Source organism: Mirounga leonina, unplaced genomic scaffold (genome assembly GCF_011800145.1).
Source record: "Mirounga leonina isolate KUSES-001 unplaced genomic scaffold, KU_Mleo_1.0 Mir_127, whole genome shotgun sequence".
Taxonomy (NCBI): Eukaryota; Metazoa; Chordata; class Mammalia; order Carnivora; family Phocidae; genus Mirounga; species Mirounga leonina.
The window spans coordinates 80,383,469-80,409,737 of record NW_023270316.1 but is presented as its reverse complement, the minus strand read 5'-3'; the positions used below and the strand labels follow the sequence as shown (position 1 = coordinate 80,409,737).

The window sequence follows — 26,269 nt, the reverse complement described above, 5'->3', positions numbered from 1 at the left end:
ACAATTTTTTTAATAGTGAAGGGTAGAGAGTTCCAGGTGAAGGTCCTGTGAGTGGAAAGAGTTTGACCTACTTATAGAACTGAAAAAGGCCAATGTATCCAGGACATAGTGAGGAGAAGTGGTACAAAATGAAGCTAGAGAGGCAAGCTGAAGCCAAATCACAAAGGCCTCAGAGGCCATATTAAGGATTTGTCATAGTCAATGGGAAGCCATTAAAGGAATCCAAACAAAGGATTAATCTAAACTAAATGTTAAAAAAATAATTCTGCCTGCTGTATTTGAGAGGGCATGTTAAGTACTAAGACTTAACATATGTCATTGTATTTCTCACTGGTCCTGATTTACCCAAAATTTATTCAACTTCTGAGATTACCAAAGGCAAAATTTTCTCCAGCACATCTGGTAACATTCAGAGATGATTCCTCTGTACTGCACCATGTTAAATTCATAGTATGACCCATTAAGAACCCCTATGCAATGAGATTATTATTTTTCAAATTACAGTACAGATAGATATCCATAGTGGAAAAGAAGATTGTTGCTACATGCTAGAGTAGTATTGAATGCAGGGAGAAATGTAAAGGTTTCAGGGAGAAGCAGGTGGTTCTAAAGACGACTCATGGAGGATAAGGAGAATATAAGTCAACAAATAGGCAGGAGTATTCCAGATGAGGGGGATATGGAATACTATTCACAAAATGGTATAAGAATCAGCAGTGTTCCAGGGCACCTCGGTGGCTCAGCCAGTTAAATGCCCGACTCTTGATTTCCACTCTGATCATGATCTCCAGGTTGGGGGATCCAGCCCTCCACTCAGGCGCCATGCTCAATGCGGAGTCTGCTTGAGATTCTCTCCATCTCCTTCTGCCCCTCCCTCTGGCTCAGGTGCCGGTGCTCCATCTCTTTCTCAAATAAGTAAATAAATCTTTAAAAAAAAAAAAGATGCAAACAATGAATCATGGAACACTACATAAAAAACTAATGATGTAATGTACGGTGACTAACATAACATAATAAAATAACATTAAAAAAATAAAAATAAATAAAAATTAAAAAAGAATCAGCATGTTCCATGGGAATATTGGTTTGATCAGTACTTCAAATTCCATTCTGGAATAGTAGTAGAAACCATTGGATGAATAGCATGAGGATAGATTAAGAAATTAATACTTTCTCCTTAAGGCAACGAAGTATAAACATTTTTGAGCAGGGATGAGTTTTTGAACATAATATTTCTTTTTGTATTTTTTTAAATGTAGAGGGAAAATAGGAATATATGCAGGCTTTTATTCTTAACCTCTGAAGGCACCCTGCCATCCCTAGGTGCTTCCTCCACGACATACCTGCCACATTGCTACCAGATTACTGCAGCCCTTGCTCATACAACTTCACCAGCATTCTACTGCTTAAAGGGTAAAGTCCAAACTCCTTAGTACAACGTTCAAGACTCTCCAAAATTCGACCCCAACGTACCTCTCCAAAAAGCTCACTTTAAGGAAATTGATACTCTGACCAAAGGGCCGACAAAATAAATTCTGAAGAGACCACTATATCTCCCACCCACTTCCCTTTGCTTATGCCATTCTTTCTCCCCGGAATGCCTGATTTCCTGTTTCCTACTTAGTCCTATCCAGTCTTTAAGTTCTAATGCAAACCCCTATATCCTCTAGGAAGGCTTTTCATACCACTGTGGGTCATACTGGCATCATCTCTTAGAATTCAGTAATTCTTATTGTCTCTAACCCTCCTCTGGTACTGAACACAAGCTACCCTACCAAAAGTTACCGTTTTAGGTAGAGGGCTACATACCTCTCACGCAGGAACCTGTTAGTTTATCGATTCTTACCATCCCCAACTGCTCCCAGCAGTGCCTTGTTTACCATTATGCTCAACAACTGTTAAAGATACCAGGCCTTAGTTTGAAATTACTAACGGACTCTCCCCACCGCCAGCTTTTGATAGGTTCTCCACTAAGCTCACTATTAGCCAAACCTTCACATGCCTAGCACACGAGTTTAGGCTTCTGGCCCTGACACACTTAGGGAAGATGGATAACTTCGATATAAAAGACTGTTTGCTACCTGTAAAGTCAACAACAACGTCAGTAATAATACGCGAGATCTGAATTTGGATGCAGTAAGAGCGCTAAGGCGGTGGGCTTTGGGTAAAGATTTGAGAATAAAAAGGTTCCCCACCCCGGCCGTTCTCAGAATGGAGCCGCCCGGAGCAAAACCACGAACAGCCACGCAGCACCTGGAAAGACACCGCAGCAAGGCAAGCTGAGGAGGCGGGCTTTAATCTCTTTGATTGGCTGTCTGGAGACGCCCGCCTCTGATGATTGGTAGCTGCCGCGAAGGACGCCGGGAATGGCACGTGGTACCGGTCTTCGGAGCCAAAGGGGGCAGAGATGGCGGCGGAAGCTTCCGCAGCTCGGTTCACCCTGTCTTCCTATCAACAGATGGGGAGGAAGAGTCGGCCCTGGGCTACTGCCGAGATTCAGTGTACTCAGTGTGGAAGAAGGGTGTCCAGAGTTTCCGGTGAGGAGATTGAGGGTGAGCCTCCGAGGGCCCTGCTCTGCCTTGGCCACCTGCCCTTTAAGGGCTCCATCCTAATCAGGCTGCTGGGTGTGGAGGCCTGAGAGCGAGGCCCACCCGGAGGTCTGAGAGCCAAGGGAGCTGGCAGTGTCGGGGGATGTTCGGTCGCAGCAAGATGGACGGGGAAAACTGCCCTCACGGGCCTCCCCGGTTGCCAGGAGCGCACGCTCAGGGCAGCAGAGACACCCACTGTGGTCGGTTGAGGGTCGTTTCGTGCCTCTCCAAAGCTTTCTCCGCTTTGCACCTGCTTCTCACCTTTTTTTCACTGATTCTCTTAGGGGATGACGTGTGAGCTCTCTTGAGCACTATTTCGAAAACTTCCCCAGGTTCACAGGTTCATGAAAGAGTAGATGTAAAAATTTAGCCCATGGTCTTGTGATTCAGAAGTAATGAAATTTGATTTTCTTACGTAGTTTTTGTTGTAGGAGTAACAAGTAGACCACTTAAAAATGTTCCTGGATTTAAAAACAGTTGTTTGGGATCCGGAGGGAGGTATTATTGCTGTTTGGCTTAAGCATTGTTTGGGAAACAGTTTGTTCCTGTTGGGCATCTGTGTTTTTCTTTGTGTGTCAAGGGGGAAAATCCACTGCACTCCTATTGATCTAATTTGGACTCTACTCAAGTGAAAACACATTCAAGTTACTTTAATTTAAAATGCCTTCGAGTGCTGTGTCTCTGACCGAGAGGAGTTGTTGAATTTCAAACTGCAGCTGCTGAATGAAGTCTTAACCACCCCCATAACTGTTTAATGTTTATACTTTCAAAGTGAAAGTCGTTAATTTTCTCAGTCCTCCAAGATGGACTCCGTTTAATAGACATGGACCTTTGTAGAGAAAGTTGGTTGTGTTTTAGGGTGGAGAGCCAAGTTTCTCCTCTTTTTTTTAATCACTGCTGTTACATAGAAAATCTCTATTTGAAAGAAATAAGTTGTTTAGAACACGACCTTCTAAAATCACTCGTTTTTCCATATGTTGGTATTACAGTGCTCAGAAATACTCTAGATGGTGTTTATGCATATAAAATTGTGAAAGTGCTTTGTAAGCTATGATGCACCACAAATTAGACTTGAACAATATCAGAAATTTTATAAAGATAGAACAGTTAAACATTTTATTTCTTTGGTAGGATCTCTGGAATTTAAATAGAACTTTAAATTTTAGCTTGGTCCTAAGCAAGTTTCAGATACTTCACTTGGCTTGAAAACTAAAGCTTTTTTTTTTTTTAATCAAAAGAATGTAATTCTTATAAATCAGAAAGAACACTAATTTTTTTGCCAATCAAAGATGACTGATTTAATCTAATTTCCTTTTTTCTTGAAAAGTTTTAAAATTACAACTTTTTCAAGTTACATAACTAAAACATGTTTATTATGATAAATGTCAAATTCTAATTAGAGCATTAAAATCTTGATATTAGGTTTTCACTCAAGATTATGGTATTTCCCTTCATAAATGCTAGGTTTGGGAAAATTATCTTTATGCGGGTATGTATGTGTGACAGTAATAGCATCTGGCTTCTGTCCTTGCCAGTATCTTAGGTCATTGTAAGAGAGGGGTCTTCCCAATGTCTCATTTCTGCCCTCCCTGCTCCCTTCACAGGATTAGAAATATAAATTAGTAGAGGCAATAGGATCAAGTAGAAAGAATATTGGACTTGGAAACAGAACTGAGCTGGAGTCTGGATTATACCATTTACTTAGCCAGATCACCAAAATGTTTACCATTTCTAAGTTGAATATAACCTTCCCAAGCCTACTTAGCTATGATGTTTACAAAGATCAAATAAAGTATGTCAGAGCATTTTGTATGATTAAAAGATATGGCAAGTTCAAAGTATTATAGGTACCAAAAACTATCTAAATTAGTGCAAAATGTATTGCATAGTACTGCCTGGTTTTTGACCTGTTTTTTTTTTTTTTCTTCTGACTTACATAGTTTCTCCTGAATTTTGTTCAATAATTCCTACATTTCTAATGACACTTGATATCTTTTCCTATACATGAGCATCCCCTTTAACTTTCCCCTCTGATTAATGTGTCACATTCAATGCTAACAAATTGTTAAAAGTTTAATTCACAACAGAATTTCATTAATAGGTCACCACCATGAACTTCAATGTGGACATGCTTTTTGTGAACTGTGCTTGTTAATAACTGAAGAATACAGCACAATTATATGCCCTGATTGTAAGGTAAGTTTTATCATCTTTCATCTTTAATACATTACAACCTAATGTTAAAGATAAAAATGTTAGAGACAACATACTTCTAGTTAGAACCTAAAAACTTGCATTTTTGCTGCTGACTCAAACTTAACAAAAGATAAAGCTTTTCTGATTCATTTTATAATTGTTCAGAGTGATCAAAAAGAATACAGAGTTAAAGTTCTATATTAATCAGCCTACCTATTTTTTTTGACTCTTTGGAGACTTCTGTGGGAAATTGCCTCTATTTATTTTTAATGAAGTATATTCCTTTCAAATCCCTACCCTTCTTTACCACACCAATGCCACGCAAGCAAATTTTGAACTCTCCCTGGCCTTCAATCTTTGTGTCATCAAATCTACATTTGTAGAGATGCCATAGTTTAAAAAGAGAAGCTAAACTAAACAGTGGCCTCAAGTTAACTTCAGAGACACTGAAAAAGTACAGTTGCACTATAGACCCATAATAATGAGGACAAATCAAGGATTTCAAGTAAAATTTAATGAATATCTTTGCATTTGCTACAAATACAAATGTAGTTCAGTTTATATAGTATGTCCCTAGAAAATTGTCTTAAGGGGCGCCTGAGTGGCTCAGTCGTTAAGCGTCTGCCTTCGGCTCTGGTCATGATCCCAGGGTTCTGGGATCGAGCCCCGCATCGGGCTCCCTGCTCAGTGGGAAGCCTGCTTCTCCCTCTCCCACTCCCCCTGCTTGTGTTCCCTCTCTCGCTGTATCTGTCTCTGTCAAATAAATAAATAAAATCTTTAAAAAAAAAAAAAAAGAAAATTGTCTTAATCTCTAAATTCTTAATGTTCCACTTGAGATACCAGATATTGAGGATTTGTATATATCTATTGTTTTTTGTGTCAGTGAGACAAACAATACGGAGGCGGGAGACCTGGAATGCAGTCCTAGTTCTGTCACACTAAGCCTGAATTTCCTCATTTGTGAGATGGAAATAATACCTGCTTTTCTTAAAATTGTAAAAGGCAATTTTGAATTATACAGAAGTTCTCTACAGGCTTCAAGACTATCAAAATAAGTGTTATAATTGGCCCATGATTACTTAGGTGTGGATTAATTGGTTTGTAGGTTAAACATGGTAAAAATACACATACATACATTTATATAAATTTGTGAAGATTTTAATTATAGCGGAAACATTTACATATTAAAAGATGTCTGTTTTGGAATTACATACTTTACAAATAATGGCCTTTATAGTGGAAGAGTCACTTCTCCTGTTTTTTGGGTTTTGGTGGTTTTTTTTTTTTTGTCGTCAGTGGGCTCCTCAGATGAGGCTTTACCACATAGTTAAAGCAAAGGGGATCCTAGTTCCTGTGGTTGTAATGGAAGATCCCTGACTGATTCAGTCTTGTGGTGGGTAAAGAATAAGGAAAGGGGAATAAGCTGGCAGGTGGAACTGTCTCTGTTTATACCCATCCTGTTCTAATATTAAAAAAAAAAAACAGACAAATTTATTAGAACAGTAGCTTTTCCCTTTTTTGACAATGATTTCATGTTCAATGGTCTTATATCATTATACTGCTATTATTTTGGAAAACATCTATACAGATGTTTATGGTATGTTGACAAATATTGGTTTTGATTTTAGGGTTGTGATAAATCTATTTTGTATCATTTTGACTAGGTCTGACTCTTACTTTGGAAGATCTGTGATTTGTCTTATTCTTCCTTCCTTTCTCCCATTTCCCTTGTGCTGTTAGCCCAGGGAATTGACAAGGGACAACAGATTCTTCAGATGCACTAAAGCTGATCACTATTTTTTTTAAAGATTTTATTTATTTGAGAGAGAGAGAAATAGAGAAAGCCCAAGTGGGGGTGGCTGGGGGGGGGGAGGCACGGGAGAAGCAAGCTCCCCACTGAGCAGGGAGCCACCCAGGCACCCCAGCTGGTCACTTAAGGGAGTTCCTTCAAGAAGCCTTCCTGAAATTGTTACCACTCTTTTATTAGTTTTCAAAATTTAGCATTTTTGCTGATATCTAATATTTATTTGGAATAAGAGCGAGTGGAAGGATCTAGTCTAAATTAGTAAGAATGAATTTATAGAATATTTCAGTAATGTAGTTTATTATTTTTATATTATGTGCTCTTTTCTAAAAAGTGAGATTTAGGGGCACCTGGGTGGCTCAGTCAGTTAAGCCTCTGCCTTCTGCCCAGGTCATGATGCCAGGGTCTTGCGATTGAGCCCGGCATCACATTGGGCTGCCTACTCAGCGGGGAGACTGCTTCTCCCTCTCCCTCTGCTGCTCCCCCTGCTTGTGCTCTCTCGCTCTGTCGAATAAATAAAATCTTAAAAAAAAAAGAAAAGTAAGATTTAAATACCTATATTCACATTAGGCTTGTATTTATAATTTATCTTTAATTTTGAAGACCTACATAATGCTGTTTATTTCAAATTTAAACCTAAAATGATTCCATTCAGGATTAATGGGTATACTTTTGTTCTTATTTCTGAGTTTGGGTGAATATGGATTTATCTGTCAGTCTTTATCTTTCATAGTTCTATGGTTTTTGATAACATCTGTTCTGTGCTTTTGATTGATATTGTTAATAACCATTCTGCATTTTGCACAGCAAGATGGCAGATTTTGTTCAGAGGATCATACTTAGGTATCATTCCAGAAATACTGATATTGTATTGATCTTTTGGACCTGAGTCCAAAAATATACTGTGTGAGGAGGTAAGGATAAGTTATCTGATCAATAGATAATATATATTAAAATCCCATGTGGATTGGAAATGTTAATAATATGCAAATTAAAAATGTAAACTAGAAGAAAATATAGATAATTGTATAATTTTGGGTGGGGAAGTCTTGTTAAACATATCACTGAAATCAGGAACCATAAAAGAAATACTGGCTAAATCTGACCACATTTTTTCATTTACAGTTAACGAAAACAAGCCAAAAAACCACCAGAAATAAAACTTAGATGACAAGCTGTGGGGGTTGGGAAGAGAACTTTTATTTTGTAAATTACATGTTAAGAATCTTTATACGAGGGGCGCCTGGGTGGCTCAGTCGTTAAGCGTCTGCCTTTGGCCCAGGTCATGATCCCAGGATCCTGGGATCGAGTCCCACATCGGGCTCCCGGCTCGGCGGGGAGCCTGCTTCTCCCTCTGACCCTATCCCCTCTCATGCTGTTTCTCTCTCTCTCTCTCTCTCTCTCAAATAAATAAATAAATAAAATCTTTAAAAAAAAAATAAAGAGGATTAAGTTTATTTATGAATGGCACACTAGTTATTTGAATTCTGGATAAATAGAATTTATTGAATGACTTTGTTTTTGGTTTTATTCTTGTTTTGTCCTAAGATTGCTACAACTATAAATAGGAGACAAGGATACTGCCCAACAGATGGATATATTAAAGAAGATTCTTTTATGGAAAAACTGCAGCCTAAAAAGTATGTTTTATGTGTACATATTTTAGTATTTGAAGTTCAGTGTATTTCTGAAAGGATAATTTTAGCATCATTGATAAAATGTCATTCTTAGATCAGTGTTTCTAAGAAAGCCCATTGTTTATAGAGTGCTCTTTATAAATTCTTTTAAGTATAGTTGACACACTATTACATAATTTTCAGGTGTACAACATAGTGATTCAACTTCTCTATACGTTATGCTATGCTCACCACAAGTGTAGCTACCATCTGTCACCTACACTATTACAATATCATTGATTATATTCCCTATGTTGTATTTTTTATTCCAGTGACTTATTCATTCCATCTGGAAGCCTATATCTCCCATTGTAGAGTGCTCTTTTATAATTTGTCTTAACTGTTAGTGAAATGGAGAATCCAGCTCCTAAAGAAGCATCAGTTTATCCTTACTTAAAGTAGGGGGAAAAAAAGAATGCAAGTTAAAGCTGAGAATGTCATTCTAGCAAAAGTTACTGGTGCTGGCTGAGAGTAAGGTGTGGCTTTAAAAAGGTGTTAATTCTTAAGAGTATCATGAGCATGACATAGTAGAGGACTTTGGAAAGAGGTGGTGTGAGAGGTGATCGATTAAAGGAAAAGTAATAATTTTGGGATTCTTTTACTCATTTTTTCCTTTCTTCGATAGGACTTTGTACATGTATATATTAAGCTCTTTTTGAATTAGTAATGCAGAGATTTTTTTTTTTTTTAAACATATCCCAGCTGGAGACCAGCACCTGTGTTACTTTTTATTGCACTTATTTATTTGTATGTCTTCTTCTGCTAGTCTATAAGCCCCTGTAAGGGCATGGACCACATTTTACTGCTTTCTACGTTCCTGGTGCTGGACACAGTAAGCATGTAATAAATGTTTGTTAGATGAAATACCATGATGTTTTGACATTTGCTATGGTTTTTCTGAAATCATGTTTCAGTCCTAGATAAATTTACAATTAGGGTTGACTATGGGATGGGATGGGATGGGATGGATCACAGTGAAAAAATCATAAATTTTTACTTTGTAACTTTTTAAGTCCCAATTAATTCACTGAGACCCTACTCAGAAGGCAATTATATTTTTGTATAACTTTAACTTTTTAAAGCATATTTAATATGGTAAAAAATTATGTGGGAAATAAACACAGGAAGCCTTCAAGGAATAATCTCATTTGAAAACTTTCAATTTTGGGCGCCTGGGTGGCTCAGTCATTAAGCATCTGCCTTCGGCCCAGGTCATGATCCCGGGGTCCTGGGATCGAGTCCCACATCGGGCTCCCTGCTCTGCGGGAGGTCTGCTTCTCCCTCTCCCACTCCCCCTGCTTGTATTCCCTCTCTCACTGTGTCTCTCTGTCAAATAAATAAAATCTTTAAAAAAAAAAAAAAAAGAAAGGAAGAAAACTTTCAATTTTGTTAATGGCACCAAGCGTCAGTAAATCACCCCATTTCCTCATATCTCCTTCATTTTGCCTCCTGCAGACTATAATTTCCACAGTATCTTTCATAGCCATAATTTATCTTCCATTTCTACTATCCTATTTAATTCTTATTCTTTTTTGACTACCTCCTTAGCACCTCCCTACTCTTCCCTGCTCCATGCTTCTTCACTGCCTACCTAAATAAAATCCAGATATTTTATACTAGCATTCGATGGCTTTTCACATTACTGATGCAGCTTCTCTGTCCAGACATAAATGGGTGCATAGACAGACACCAAAAGAATATAGTTACCTCTTTAGGTAGTAAGCCACTTAGCTAAAATCTGGCAACTGGTTATTGACAGGACCAGTGGAACTCAGGCTTACTGAATGCCAACCCCTATATTTGTATTCCACGTCATGTCCTCCATAAGTTCTGAATGAAATGATTAGAATAAATCATTAGGAATCTTTTCAGCTCCATGTGAGTCAGCAGCCACAACAGATTTGAGTACCTACAGGAGTCTAGAAGATGACTTACTGGGTGATGTAGAGTTTAAACAATGAGTGGTATGAATTGTGGCAGACAAAAGAAGGTTCACCCCCTCCAAAGGAGGTGGCCCCTTTTCAGCTCCAGCCAATTATTGCTGTGTGTTAAGACCAACCCAGTGTTGCCAATCTTCCTTCCTAGAGATCTGACTTCTAAGTGAAAATTTCTGACTTTTTAAACCTTACTTGTACAAGTTAAATCTGTTTATATTCTTGTCTGGATACATATAACTATATCAAGTGTGGTTATAAAGTGAAATTTAACTTTCAGAAGTAGATGAATCCATTTTAAATACCCAAACTTTTTCCAAATTACTGTTTTGTTTTTTTTAAATTCTCCATGTCAAGTATACTTATGTTAGAAACTCCTATTCCTTAATTTCAATAGTTTGGTTTAAAATAGTTGTTTATGTGTCAAGGGATAAGTCTGTTTAAAAATAATGTATTCCTGATTTATCTTTAATATTTTGAAACAGGAATTGAATAATGAACTCCTAAGGGCTTATGCATTCACATGTTTTCAAGAACATGAATATTCACTTTTCAAAGTAACTGAATGTTTAAAAATTAAGTTTAAGTCTATTTTTTCTCTATAAGGGTAACATTTAAACATCATAGTTACTTCTATTAACTATTACAGGCTTATGATTAAGTTATTCAGCACACATTTATCAAGAGCTTACTGTCTGTTAGCCAGTATGGGGCTATAAAGATAAAAATGGCAAAAACTCAGGACGCCTTGGTGGCTCAGTCAGTTAAGCCTCTGCCTTCAGCTCACGTCATGATCCCAGGGTCCTGGGATGGAGCCCCATATCGGGCTCCTTGCTCAGCCAAGAGTCTGCTTCTCCCTCTGCCTGCTGCTCCCCCTGCTTCTGTACTCTCTTTCTCTCTCTCTTTCTGACAAATAAATAAATAAAATCTTTAAAAAAAAAAATAGGGGCACCTGAGTGGCTCAGTTGTTAAGCGTCTGCCTACGGCTCAGATCGTGATCCCAGAGTCCTGGGATCGAGCCCCATATCGGGCTTCCTGCTCAGTGGGAAGCCTGCTTCTCCCTCTCCCACTCCCCCTGCTTGTGTTCCCTCTCTTGCTCTCTCTCTGTCAAATAAATAAATAAAATCTTTAAAAAATTAAAAATTTAAAAAATGGGCAAAAACTCTAGCATGTGTAGATAAGAAATGAAACTAATTTTTTCTTTGCAAATTAACTTACCTAGTAAATTCATTACCTTTTCGTAAATTATCTAAGCCTATAAGCACATTTTTTTAATAGCAGGCATTTGTGTATAAGTAATTGAGCTTAAAGACAGTTCAGTGACTGTCAACATCTCTATCAAAAAATATCAGGTAAGAGGGCGCCTGGGTGGCTCAGTTGGTTAAGCGACTGCCTTCGGCTCAGGTCATGATCCTGGAGTCCCTGGATCGAGTCCCGCATTGGGCTCCCTGCTCGGCAGAGAGCCTGCTTCTCCCTCTGACCCTCCCCTCTCTCATGTGCTCTCTCTCTCTCATTTTCTCTGTCTCAAATAAATAAATAAAATCTTTAAAAAAAAAAAATATCAGGTAAGGAGAGGTAATTAGGAGGTTAAAGCACAATTTATACTGTGAGATAATTTTTTTTATTTTTAGGGATTTCCTAAGAAGTTGAATTCTTGGTAAAATTTTTATATGGAAGCATATTTAGCCATGGTTTCCCTCTTTTTGCTTATCATAGATGACTAAGAACCCACTATAATTGTTATTATAAGTTGTCATATGAATTATTTTTGATAGTAAAAATCAGAATAGAAGGTTAAAATTGTTATATTAATATGGTATTTAAAATAATGTACTTGACATTTTTCAGGATAAAGAATTGTTCGCAGGACTTTAAAAAGACTTCTGACCAGCTAACTATTGGTTTAGAACATTCAACATCCACACACAGGACTATTTTGAACTCCTCATCTCTAATGGCGGTATGAAAAAATGTTACTTGTGAAGTAAGATGAAGCCAAACATTTTTACTTTGTGTCTGGTAGCTTAACTCTCTTCTCAACGTTGCTATAATTATAGGGTTTTTGTTTTTTTGTTTTTTTTTTTTTTAGAAGCATAAAGGTAAGAGGTAAACCTACATTCTTTACCTAAATCTCTTATTCTAAATATGCTTGAACAATTCTCATTTTTCCTAAGGCAACCCAGTCTCCCTTTGACCAACTCTATTAGTGTTCTTAATATTTAACCATATGTAGCTTCTTCCCTTTGAACCTAGTTATTGAATCTAGATTATGTGAAACTTGTATAAAGTACAAGTTTCTAGATTCTGAATGTGATTTTTCCAGTCATTTTAATGGCAACCAAAAGGCCTAATTAATTCACTGTGATGATGATGAGGTTATTGTTGGAAGATTGAATTTAACCTGTTTCTATAACTTTAAATAATGTATTATTTTCAGAAATAGAACAAATTCCAAAATGCTATTATCAAAAAGATATTTAGTGAGCTAGAGGAAGGGAGAAAGCACTTAATCTTGCTATCTTTTACTTTAAGTTTAAATTTTAACATAGCCAAATTATAATCTTCTTTAAAAACTTAATTTTTACATGTGTGTGCATTAATTGCCATGGTACATTTTTCAAGATAGTTGGTTTCTTTTTTTTTTTTAAGATTTATTTATTTGACAGAGACACAGAGAGAGAGGGGAACACAAGCAGGGGGAGTGGGAGAGGGAGAAGCAGGCTTCCCGCTGAGCAGGGAACCCGATGTGGGGCTTGATCCCAGGACCCTGGGATCATGACTTGAGCTGAAGGCAGACACTTAACAGCTGAGCCACCCAGACACCCCTCAAGACAGAATATTTTGTGTAACCATTTTCCAACTTAAAACTATTTTTTCAAAAAGATTTCTAAAAACAATCTTGAATACTATAATCTATAATCAAAACTCTAAAATGTTAGTTTTAAATTTCTGGATAAGTAGGATTGAAAGTGTCATTTTTGTTACTGATTTTCAGACTTCTGTGGTGGTCTGTGTTACTTTTGTAATCAAAATTGTAGCCTGATACGTTTGCAACTAATATAATGTATATAAGCATCTATTTTTATATTTTATATTTGTATGTGGACGCTTTTCACCTTCTTAGGAAACTAAAACTGCAGAAGAAATTGATGAAGCATTGAAGATAGCAGGCTATAGTTTTGAACAATTAAGTGTTGCTGTAAAAGTAAGCATTTTAAATGATTAAATTCTATAGTGAATTAAGGCATGTTCTCTTTAAATGTGTATATTTAGGGGTATATCACTGAAGTTAGAGCCTAGCACTAAGTTATTGAGCATGATAATCCAATGACAGAGAAACATACAAAAGAATAGAAGACTTCCATGGCCTGCTAGTATTGGTCTTGTGGGATTGTTATGCTAGCGGTCTACTGAAATTGGAGCACTATTAAGGAACCATGATTTTTTTCTTGCTGTGAGCTGAATTTTGTCTCGAAAGTATTGCAGACCATCTTTCTAACATTGCTCATTATTCGGCTGTTTACCCTTACACAAAGAATCTTATTTTCTTTCCTCCTTTACTCCATCCCCCCCAGAAGAGGTGACAAAAAACAAGTTCCTAAGCACCCAGCAGCAACAAATTTACAACCAAGGCAGTCAAAAGATTATAGCTGATACAGGAGTTAAGTCTTCAACATACAAATTTGGGAGAGGGGTGGACAAAATTCAGCCCATAACAATCTGCTCTCTGACCCCCTCCAGATTCATGTCCTTCTTATATGCAAAATACATTCACCCCATCCCAACCTAGTCTTAAATCTATTCCAGCATCAAGTCCAAAATCTCATCTAAATATCTTCTAAATCAGGTATGGCTGAGACTCAGGGTATGATTCATTTGGGGGCAAAATTCCTCTCCAACCATGAACCTGTGAAACTAGATAATTAATCTCCTTCTAAAATACATTGGTTAGACAGGTATAAGATAGACATTCCTGTTCTAAAAGGGAGAAAATGGAAAAAAGGGGTCACAGATCTCAAGCAACAATTCTGTCAAAAAATGGCAAAGATGTGGAATAGTTAACATTTTAATTCAGGTATGTCTAATATTATGTATTAAGGTTTTTTCATTTAAGGAATCCTGCCAGAGAGAAATTCAGCTATCCAGAATGACTCTTCCTGTAATGATAAAAAGGAATAAGAAGTTTAGAAAACTTAGTGGATTTTCTAGGCCTTTTTGCCAGTTTATCAGTGCATAGTGCCAACAAAGATGTGATCTTGCTGACAAGTACCAGGATTTAAAGTTGAACCTGTAACTTATTCCATTTTTATCACCTAATCTCCTCTTGTGTGGTTACTTTGAAAAGTCCAAAGTACCTTTTACTTTTAAAATTATTTGAACAGTACAATTTCTACAAAATAAAAATACCAAATTAGGTCTTTGTATTATGTTCTTCGCAGATGCTAGAACACCTACACAATCAAACAAAGGAGGAAACGGTCAGTCTTATAGAGGTTCTGGAGAAACGGTTTGATCAACTTTTTACTTCTCTTGATTCCAGGTAATAACTTAAAAATATAGACTCAATGAAACTAAAGTTTTTAACATGAACTTGTCACTTTGTTTCTTTGTATAGATTGTAAAATTTACTGAGTAACTTTTAAACAAGTTTGGAAGGTATTGGGTGATCCCTACAGACTGATGTCTACAGCTTGAAAATGAACAATTTGTACATTTTTAAAATTTTTTGGCTATTTGCCATCTGGTCCCACAGCTAACTGTTAAATAAATAAGCTTCTTAAAACAGCACAGAAAATTTTCAAAATCTGCATGTTGTAGAATTTCACTTACTTGGGTAAATGCAAACATGCTTTTTCTTATACATCATTCCATCATTTTTTCATGTGTTTATTTGCATCAGAGCAAGTAATATTCTTACACTTTCTAACACTCATTTCTAAACAAATACCACATAGTTGCATATCCATCACTTTAAAAATTCTTTGATACATATGATCTTTAATAATTTTTAATCACATTTTTCAATTCAAGAAATAGGATCATGAAAGTTTCAACATGACAAAAGTAATATATTTAGTAATGGTACTTGTCCATTTGACTCTTAGTTTTTTTCTTTTTAATCCCATTAGGATGCCTAGGACACAGGCTCAATATACTGTCAATGAATTTGTTGATACTCTTCAGTCTTCCATATTGATGCTATCTCACATATGGTCTTTAATTATAACATTTAAGTTATAAGTCATGTGCATGCATTTTAAACATTTTTATAGTGGTAAAATATACATAACAAAGATTACCTTTATAATCAATTTTAAGTGTCCAGTTTAGTGGCATCTGATAATTTTATGTTTAACTTTTTGAGGGAACACAAAGTTTTTTACTGTGGCTATACATTTTACATTCCCACCAGTAGTGCATGGGGTTCCAGTTTCCTCATAGTCTCACTAACAGTGTTGTTTTCTAGAATTTTTTTAGTAATCCTAATGGGTATGAAATAGTATCTTGTGATTTTGATTTGCATTTTATGTTGAGTATTTTTTCATGTGCTTATTTATTGCTTATTTACATCCTCTTTGAAGAAAGTCCTTTCAAGTCCTTTCTTTTGGATTGGATTATTTTGTTTTGGGGTTGGAGTTCTTTATACACTAGGGATACTAATACTTTATCAGATATGTCATTTTCAGATCTTTTTTCCCATTCTGTGGCTTACCTTTTTACTCTCTCGATAGCATTCTTTGATCCACAAAAGTTAATGATAAAGTTCTGTTTATTTTTTCTTTTGTTGCCTGTGCTTTTGTATCATAGCCAAGAAATCATTGCTGAATCTAACATTATGAAGCTTTTCCCCTGTGTTTTCTTCTAAGAGTTTTACAGTTTTAGCTCTTACACTCTTTTTTTTTTTAAGATTTTATTTATTCATTTGAGACAGAGAGAGAGAGAGAGAAGCAGGCTCCCCACTAAGCCAGGAGCCCAATGTGGGGCTCGATCCCAAGACCCTGGGATCATGACCCGGGCCGAAGGCAGACGCCTAACCATCTGAGCCACCCAGGTGCCCCTTTGCTCTTACACTCTTGAGTTAATTTTTGTATATAGTATGAGAGAAAGGTCCAGTTTCATTCTTTTCCATGTGAATGTCCCACTTTTCTCAGCACCATTTGTTGAAAAGATGGTCTTTTCTCCATTGAATGGTCTGGGCATGCTTGTCAATACTCAGTTAACCATATATGTGAAGGTTTATTTCTGGGATGTCTATTTTATTCCATCGGTCTATCTGTCCTTATGCCAGTAGCACACTGTTTTGATTACTGTAGCTTTGTAGCAAGTTTTGAAATCAGGATGTGTGAGCCCTCCAACTTTGTTCTTTCTCAAGAGTGTTTTGGCAGTTTGGGGTCCCCTGAGATTTCATATGACTTTGAGAATGGGTTTTTGTATTCTGCCTAAAACATCACTGAAATTTTAATAGGGATTGCATTGAATTGTAGATTGTTTTGGGTAGTATTGTCAACAATATTGGGTCTTCCAGTCCATGAATGTGGGATGTCTTTCCTCTTATTTTGCCTTCTTTCATTTCTTTCAGCAGTCTGATACTGTGTATAAGTATACAAGTCTGTTCCTTCCTTGTTTAAGTTTATTCCTAAGTATATTATTTTGTATTCTATTTAAAGGAATTGTTTTCTTAATTTCCTTTTCAGAGAGCTAGTTAGAAATGCATGTGCTTTTTGTGTATTGCTTTTGTATCCTACATTTTGCTGAATTCATTTATTAGCCCTGCAAGTATTTTTTGGCCTCCTTAGGGTTTTGTTACATATAAGATCATGTCATCTGCAAAAAATAGATAATGTCACTTCTTTTCAATTTGGATGTCTTTTACTTCTTCTTCTTGCCTAATCACTCTGACTAGAACCTACAATAATATGTTAAATAGCAGTGGCAAATGCATACATCCTGATCTTGTTTCTGATCTTAGTGAAGAACTGACAGCTTTTCCTCTATCTAGTGTAACGTTAGCTGTGAGTTTTTCATGTATTGCCTTTATGTTGATGTAGTTTCCCTAAATTCCTAGTACATTGAGTGTTTTTATAATGAAAAGGTGTTGAAATATGTCAAATCCTTTTTCTGCATTGATTGAGGGGATCATGTATGGATTTTTACTTCTTCCTGCTCTGGTATATAACATTAATTGATTTTCACATGTTGAATCATCCTTATATTCTAGGAATAAATCCCACTTGGTCATGATGTAGTATCCTTTTAATATGCTGCTGAATTTGATTTGCTAATACTTTGTTGAAGATTTTGCATTGATACTCAAATAGTTGTCTGTAGTTTTCTTGTAGTATCTTCATATGGCTTTGATAATGCTGGCCTCATAGAATGAGTTAGGAAGTGTTCCTACCCCTTCAATTTTTTGGAAGGGTTTCAGGAAGGTTGGTGTTAATTCATCATTAAATTTTTGGTAGAATTCACGAGTGAAACCATCTGGCCTAGGGCTTTTCTTTTGGGGAGGCTTTTGATTGCTGATTCAATCTCCTTACTTGTTATTGATCTGTTCAGATTTTCTATTTCTTCCTTACTCAGTCTTGGTAGGTAGTGTGTTTCTAGGAATTTGTCCATTTCATCTAGGTTATCCAATTTCTTGGCATACAATTGTCCTTAGTACTCTCTTGTAATCCTTTTCACTCCTATAAGATTGGTCATCATGTTCCGACTTCCTTTATGATTTTAGTAAGTTGATTCTTCTCTTTTTCTTAGTGTAAAGAGTTGTCAGTTTTGATTGAAAAGAACCAACCTTTCTAGAAATCAACCACAAGAAAAAAAATTGGAAAGACTTTAAATACATGGAGGTTAAACAACATGCTATTAAACAATGAATGGGTCAACTAAGAAATCAGAGAGGAAATAAAACAATATATGGAAACAAATGAAAATTAATACACAGTGGTCCAAAATCTTTGGGATGTAGCAAAAGCAGTGCTAAGAGGGAAGAATATAGCAATAGAGGCCTACCTCAAGAAATAAGAAAAATCTTGGGGTGCCTGGCTGGGTCAGTCATTGAAGCATGCAACTCTTGAACTTGGGGTTTTAAGTTTGAGCCTCACCCAAGATGTCCATCGACAGATGAATGGATAAAGAAGATGTGGTATATATACACAATGGAATATTATGCAGCCATCAAAAGGAATGAGATCTTGCCATTTGCAACGACGTGGATGGAACTGGAGGGTGTATGCTGAGCGAAATAGTCAGAGAAAGACATGTATCATATGACCTCACTGATAGGAGGAATTCTTAATCTCAGGAAACAAACTGAGGGTTGCTGGAGTGGGGGGTGGGGTGGGAGGGATGGGGTGGCTGGGTGATAGACATTGGGGAGGGTATGTGCTATGGTGAGCACTGTGAATTGTGTTAAGACTGTTGAATCACAGATCTGTACCTCTGAAACAATGCAATGTATGTTAAGAAAAAAAAAAGAAGAAGATGATAGCAGGAGGGGAAGAATGAAGGGGGGGAAATCGGAGGGGGAGATGAACCATGAGAGACGATGGACTCTGAAAAACAAACTGAGGGTTCTAGAGGGGAGGGGGGTGGGAGGATGGGTTAGCCTGGTGATGGGTATTAAAGAGGGCACATTCTGCATGGAGCACTGGGTGTTATGCACAAACAATGAATCATGGAACACTACATCAAACATTAATGATATAATGTATGGTGATTAACATAACAATAAAAAATTTTTAAAAATTCGAGCCTCACATTGGGTATTGAGATTACATAAAAATAAAATCTTTAAAAAAAGATGAATTTGGGGCACCTGGGTGGCTCAGTCGTTAAGCGGCTGCCTTCAGCTCAGGTCATGATTCCAGGTCCTGGGATGGAGCCCCGCATCGGGCTCCCTGCTTGGCGGGAAGCCTGCTTCTTTCTCTCCCACTCCCCCTACTTGTGTTCCCTCTCTCGCTGTGTCTCTCTCTGTCAAATAAATAAATAAAATCTTTAAAAAAAAAATAAAAAAAGATGAATTTAAGAATTGACAAAAATTTCAAACAACCTAACCTTAGACTTAAAGGACCTGGAAAAAGAACAACAAAGCCTAAATACAGAAGAAGAAAGGGAATAATAAAGATTAGAGCAGAAATAAATGACATAGAAACTTAAAAAACAATTGTACATCAGTGAAACCAGGGGCTGGTTCTTTCAAAAAACCAACTTTTGCTTTCGTCGATTTTTTTTTCCTCCATTTTTTAATTCTCTAGTTCCTTATCACCACTCTAATCTTTATTATTCCTTCCTTCCACTAGCTTTGGGTTTAGTTTGTATTTTTCTAGTTCCTAAGGCATAAAGTTAGATTGTTGGTTTGCCATTTCTTTTTTAATGTATTTACAACTATGTATTTCCATTTAACACTGCTATCACTGCATCTTGTACATTTCAATTTTTTTGACCCATGATTTTATAATTTTGTTCATTTTAATTTTTGTACATTTATTTTCAAATAAGTAATTTGTTCATAAGGTTCACATTCAGAAGGCAAAAAAGATGTGCTATACTTATTTTCCCTCCCATCCCAGATTCCCTTTTATTTTTTTTATTCTTTATTTAAATTCAATTTAGTTAACATATACCATATTATTACTTTCAGGGGTAGAATTTGGGGATTCATCATTTACATATAACACCCAGTGCTCATTACATCAAGTACACTCCTTGATGTCCATCACCCAATTATCCCTTCCTCCCACCTACCTCCCCTCCAGCAACCCTCAATTTGTTTCCTAGAGTTCAGCATTTCTTACACTTTGCCTCCCTATTTTCATCTTATTTTTCCTTCCCTTCCCCTATGTTCGTCTGTTTGTTAAATTCCACATATGAATGAAATCATATGGTATTTGTCTTTCTCTAACTTATTTCACTTAGTATAATACCTTCTAGTTCCATCCACATCATTGTAAATGGCAAGATGTCATTCATTTTGACGGCTGAGTAATATTCCTGTGTGTGTGTGTGTGTGTGTGTTTCCATCACATCATCTGTATCCATTTATCTGTTGATGGACATCTGGGCTCTTTCCATAGTTTGGCTTTTGTGGGCATTGCTGCTGCCAACATTGGAGTGCATGTGCCCCTTCGAATCACTGTTTGTATCCTTTGGATAAATACCTAGTAGTGCAATTGCTGGGTCATAGGGTAGCTCTACTTTTAACTTCCTGAGGACCTCCGTACTGCCTTCCAGACTGGCTGCACCAGTTTGTATTCCCACCAAGAGTGTAAGAGGATTCCCCTTTCTCCGCATCCTTGCCAACATCTATCGTTTGCTGACTTGTTAATTTTAGCCATTCTGACTGGTGCAAGGTGGTATCTCATTGTGGTTTTGATTTGTTTTTCCTTGATGATGAGTGATATTGAAAATTTTTCATGTGTCTGTTGGCTATTTGTATGTCCTCTTTGGAGAAATGTCTGTTCATGTCTTCTGCCCATTTCTTCATTGGATTTTTTTTCTTGGGTGTTGAATTTGAGAAGTTCTTTATAGATTTGGATACTAGCCCTTCATCTGATAAGACATTTGCAAATACCTTCTGCCATTCCATAGGTTGCTTTTGAGTTTTGTTGACTGTTTCCTGTGCTGTATAAAAGCTTTTTATCTTGATGAAGTCCCAATAGTTCATTTTTGCTTTTCTCTTGCCTTTGGAGACATGTCTAGTAAGAAGTTGCTGCAGCTGAGGTTGAAGAGGCTGCTTCCTATATTCTCCTCTAAGATTCTGATGGATTCCTGTCTCACATTGAGGTCTTTCATCCATTTTGAATTTATCTTTGTATATGGTGTAAGAGAATGGTCCAGTTTCATTCTTTGGCATGTGGTTGTCCAATTTTCCCACCATTTGTTGAAGAGACTGTCCTTTTTCTACTGGATATTCTTTCCTGCTTTGTCGAAGATCTAGTTGACCATAAAGTTGAGGGTCTATTTCTGGGTTCTTTATTCTGATCCACTGATCCATGTGTCTGTTTTTGTGCCAGTACCATACTGTCTTATTTACAGCTTTGTAATACAGCTTGAAGTCCAGAATTGTGATGCCTCCAACTTTGGTTTTCTTTTTCGGCATTCCATTGGATATTTGGGGTCTTTTCTGGTACTGTACAATTTTTAGGATTATTTGTTCCAGCTCTGTGAAAAATGTTGAGGGTAATTCGATAGGGACTGCATTGAATGTGTAGATTGCTCTGGGTAGCGTAGACATTTTAACAGTATTTGTTCTTCCCATTCATGAGCATGGAATTCTTTGTGTCTTCTTTGTGTCTTCCTCAATTTCTTTCATAAGTGTTCTCCAGTTTCTAGAGTATAGATCCTTTATCTTGGTTAGGTTTATTCCTAGGTATCTTATGGTTTTTAGTCCAACTGTAAATGGGATCAATTCCTTGATTTCTCTTTCATCTGCCTCCTTGTTAGTATATAGAAATGCAACTGACTTCTGTGCATTGATTTTATATCCTGCCACTTTGCTGAATTCCTGTATCAGTTCTAGCAATTTTTGGGGTTTCTACAGAGTTTCATGTCGTTTGTGAAAAGTGAAAGTTTGACTTCTTTGCCAATTTGGATGCCTTTTATTTCTTTCTGTTGTCTGATTGCTGAGGCTAGGACTTCTAGTACTATATTAAACAAGTACTGTTGTCACATGGAGTGGCTATCCCTGTCGTGTTCCTGACCTTAGAGGAAAAGCTCTGTTTTTCCCCATTATGGATGGTGTTTGCTATGGGCTTTTCGTAGATGGCTTTTATGATACTGAGGTATGTTCCCTCTATCCCTACACTGTGGATAGTTTTCATCAAGCTTCATTTAAGTGCTGTATTTTGTCAAATGCTTTTTCTGCATCTCTTGAGAGGGTCCTATGGTTCTTGTCCTTTTATTAATGTGGTGTTCCACATTGAATGATTTGTGGATGTTGAACCACCTTGCAGCCCAGGAATAAATCCCACTTGGTCATGGTGAATAATTCTTTTGATGTATTGTTGGATCCTATTAGTTGGTATCTTGGTGAGAATTTTTGCATCCATGTTCATCCGAGATATTGGTGTCTAATTCACCTTTTTGGTGGGGTCTTTTGTTTAGGATCAAGGTAATGCTGGCCTCATAGAATGAGTTTGGAAGTTTTCCTTCCATTTCTATTTTTTGATACAGTTTCAGAAGAATAGGTATTAATTCTTCTTTAAATTTTTGGTAAAATTCTGCTGGAAAGCCCTCTGCCTCTAGGCTCTTGTTTGTTGGGAGGTTTTTACTGCTTCAGTTTGTTTGCTGGTAATGGGTCTTTTCAGGTTTTCTCTTTCTTCCTGTTTCAGTTTTGGTAGTTCATATGTTTCTAGGAATGCATCCATTTCTTCCAGATTGCCAAATTTGTTGGCATATAATTCTCATAATATTCTCTTGTAATTGTTTGTATTTCTGCAGTGTTCATTGGGATCTCTCCTTTCATTGATGATTTTATGTATTTGGGTCCTTTCTCTCTTCATTTTGATAAAGCTGGCTAGGGGTTTATTGATCTTACTAAGAACCAGCTCCTAGTTTCATTGATCTGTTCTGCTTTGTTTTGGGTTGTTATTTTGGGGGTTTTTTTGTTTGTTTGTTTTTTTGTTTTGTTTGTTTCTATTTCATTGATTTCTGCTCTGCTCTTTTCCCTTTTGCTGGATTTAGGCTTTATTTGCTGTTCTTTTTACAGCTTCTTTAGTTGTAATATTAGGTTGTGTATCTGAGACTGTTCTTGTTTCTTGAGAAAGGCCGGTATTGCTATTTACTTCTCTCTTAGGACTGCCTTTGCTGTCCCCAAAGGTTCTGAACTGTCATGTTTTCATTTGCATTTGCTTCCATGTATTTTTTTAATTCTTCTTTAATTTCCTGCCTGACCCATTCATTCTTTAGTAGGATGCTTTATTTTTTCGTGTACAAGTCTTTTGTGATCATATATTTTTATTTCTCTTAGTAGAGTTGTTGGGCCACGCAGTAAATATACATTTCTTTTTTTGTAAAGATGTGCATTTTTCATATTTATGCAATTTGTGTATATATTTCATTTTGTAAGAAACTGCCAACCTGTTTTTCAAAGTGGTTATATCATTCTACATTTCCCATCAACAATGTATAAGAGTTCTAGTTGTTCCTCATGCTTGTCTGCCTTGGCTTATATGGTTAGTCTTTTAAAATTTAGCCATTCTCATGGGTGGGACTATCTCACTGTGATTTTAAATTGCCTTTCCCAGGCACTGTGTTAAGTGCCTCATTAACTGATCACAACAGTCTTATGAAATATGTGCTATTATTATTATTATTATCCCCATTTTACATGTGAGAAGACAGAGGCCCTGGAAGGTAAAGTAGTTTGCCTAAGGTCACAACATACCTAGTAAGTGGCAGAGCCAGGGTTCTATCCAGGCATTCTGGCTCCAGGGATCAGACTCCTAACCTCTTTGTTGCACTAACCTCTCCAAGAAGTTCTTGGTCTCTACCATGGGTGGTCCTTCATAAGGAGGCCTGGAAACAGCAGCCAGTCACCTGAAGAAAAGAGGTGTTGCCTAAGATAAAGCTCTACAGCCTAAAGATAGATATCTGAAGAGTCACACACCAGGAAATGGAAGAAACTGCCCCTACCAGCCCACATGTGGGCGTTGGTCCAGGATGAGGGCCAAGAGCCCCTAGTCTCAGTCTCTTGCCTTTCCCTGCTGAGCCTGCCAAAGGGTAACATGGCAGCTCTGCCTTCAACAGATAGTACAGTGTTGTCCCTTATCCACCCCTTAGTAGGATGGTCTTCAACCTCCATGTGTTTGTGGTCCTTCCAAATTTTTTCTTGTAGTTGACTTGAAGTTTTAAAGCATTGTGATCTGAAAATAACGCATGGTATAATCTCAGTCTTTCTGTCTTGGTTGAGACCTGATTTGTGACCCAGAATGTGTCTATTCTGGAGAATGTTCCATGTGCACTTGAGAAGAATGTGTATTCTGTTGCTTTAGGATGGAAGGCTCTGTATATATCTGTGAAGTCCATCTGATCCAGTGTGTCATTCAAAGGCCTTGTTTTCCTTGTTGATCTTCTGCTTAGATGATCTGTCCATTGCAGTGAGTGGGGTGTTAAAGTCCCCTACTATCATTGTATTATTATCAATGAGTTTCTTTAATTTTGTTATTAATTTGTTTATATATTTGGCTGCTCCCAAGTTAGGGTCATAAATATGTATAATTGTTAGAACATCTTTTTGGATAAATCCTTTTATTATGATATAGTGTCCTTCATCTCTTGTTACAGTCTTTGGTTTAAAACCTAGTTTGTCTTATATATGGATGGCTACTCCAGCTTTCTTTTGATGTCCATTGGCATGATCAGTGGTTCTCTACCCCCTCACTTTCAATCTGGAGGTGTCTTTGGGTCTAAAATGAGTCTCTTGTAAAGACCCTCTATCAATAGGTCTTTTTTTTTTTAATCCATTCGATACCCTGTGTCTTTTGATTGGAGCATTTAGTCCGTTTACATTCAGAGTAATTACTGCAAGATATGAATTTAGTGCCTTTGATCAGCGACCTATAAAATTGCTGTTCCTGTAGATTGTCTGTTCCTTTCTGATCTTTGTTACTCTTGGGCTCTCTCTTTGCTCAAAGGATCCCCTTTAATATTTCTTGCATGTCTGGTTAAGTGTTCACAAATTCCTTTAGTTTTTGTTTCTCCTGGAAACTCTTTATCTCTCCTTCTATTGAGAATGACAGCCTTGCTGGATAAAGTATTCTTGGCTGCATATTTTTGCCATGTAGCACATTGAATATATCATGCCAGTCCTTTCTGGCCTGTCAGGTCTCCATGGACAGGTCTGCTACCAGCCTTATGTGTCTACCCTTATAGGTTAAGGATCTCTCTCTTTTTTTTTTATTCTTATGTTAATCCCCATACATTACATCATTAGTTTTAGATGTAGTGTTCCATGATTGATTGATTGTGCATAACACCCAGTGCTCCATGCAGAATGTGCCCTCCTCAATACCCATCACCAGGCTAACCCATCCTCCCACCCCCCTCCCCTCTAGAACCCTCAGTTTGTTTTTCAGAGTCCATCGTCTCTCATGGTTCATCTCCCCCTCCAATTTCCCCCCTTAATTCTTTCCCTCCTGCTACCTCCTCCTTCTTCTTCTTCTTTTTTTTTTTCTTAACATATATTGCATTATTTGTTTCACAGTACAGATCTAAGATTCAACAGTCTTACACAATTCACAGTGCTTACCAGAGCACATACCCTCCCCAGTATCTATCACCCAGTCACCCCATCCCTCCCACCCCACCCCCCACTCCAGCAACCCTCAGTTTGTTTCCTGCGATTAAGAATTCCTCATGTCAGTGAGGTCATATGATACATGTCTTTCTCTGTTTGACTTATTTCGCTCAACATAATACCCTCCAGTTCCATCCACGTCGTTGCAAATGGCAAGATTTCATTCCTTTTGATGGTGCATAATATTCCATTGTATATATATATACCACATCTTTATCCATTCATCTGTCGATGGACATCTTGGCTCTTTCCACAGTTTGGCTATTGTGGACATTGCTGCTATAAACATCAGGGTGCGCGTACCCTTTCGGATCCCTACTTTTGTATCTTTGGGGTAAATACCCAGTAGTGCAATTGCTGGATCATATGGTAGCTCTATTTTCAGCTTTTTGAGGACCCTCCATACTGTTTTCCAGAGTGGCTGCACCAGCTTGCATTCCCACCAACAGTGTAGGAGGGTTCCGCTTTCTCCGCATCCCCGCCAACATCTGTCATTTCCTGACTTGTTAATTTTAGCCATTCTGAGTGGTGTGAGGTGGTATCTCATCGAGGTTTTGATTTGGATTTCCCTGATGCCGAGCGATATTAAGCACTTTTTCATGTGTCTGTTGGCCATTTGGATGTCTTCTTTGGAAAAATGTCTGTTCATGTCTTCTGCCCATTTCTTGATTGGATTCTTTGTTCTTTGGGTGTTGAGTTTGATGAGTTCTTTATAGATTTTGGATACTAGCCCTTTATCTGATATGTCATTTGCAAATATCTTCTCCCATTCTGTC

The 26,269-nt window shown here is 37.3% G+C and overlaps 1 protein-coding gene across 2 annotated transcripts in view; it reads left to right on the top strand.

The window, feature by feature from the left end:
• The first annotated feature begins 2,407 nt into the window (after window positions 1-2,407).
• RNF17 (ring finger protein 17) overlaps window positions 2,408-26,269 on the top strand; it is a 154,751-nt gene continuing 130,889 nt past the window's right edge. For both annotated transcript variants that reach the window (XM_035003771.1, XM_035003770.1), the window contains exons 1-6: window positions 2,408-2,537; window positions 4,690-4,784; window positions 8,137-8,228; window positions 12,047-12,158; window positions 13,323-13,403; window positions 14,638-14,738. In XM_035003771.1, the coding sequence (XP_034859662.1) occupies window positions 2,408-2,537; window positions 4,690-4,784; window positions 8,137-8,228; window positions 12,047-12,158; window positions 13,323-13,403; window positions 14,638-14,738 (611 nt within the window). The remainder of the gene's footprint in view (window positions 2,538-4,689; window positions 4,785-8,136; window positions 8,229-12,046; window positions 12,159-13,322; window positions 13,404-14,637; window positions 14,739-26,269) is intronic.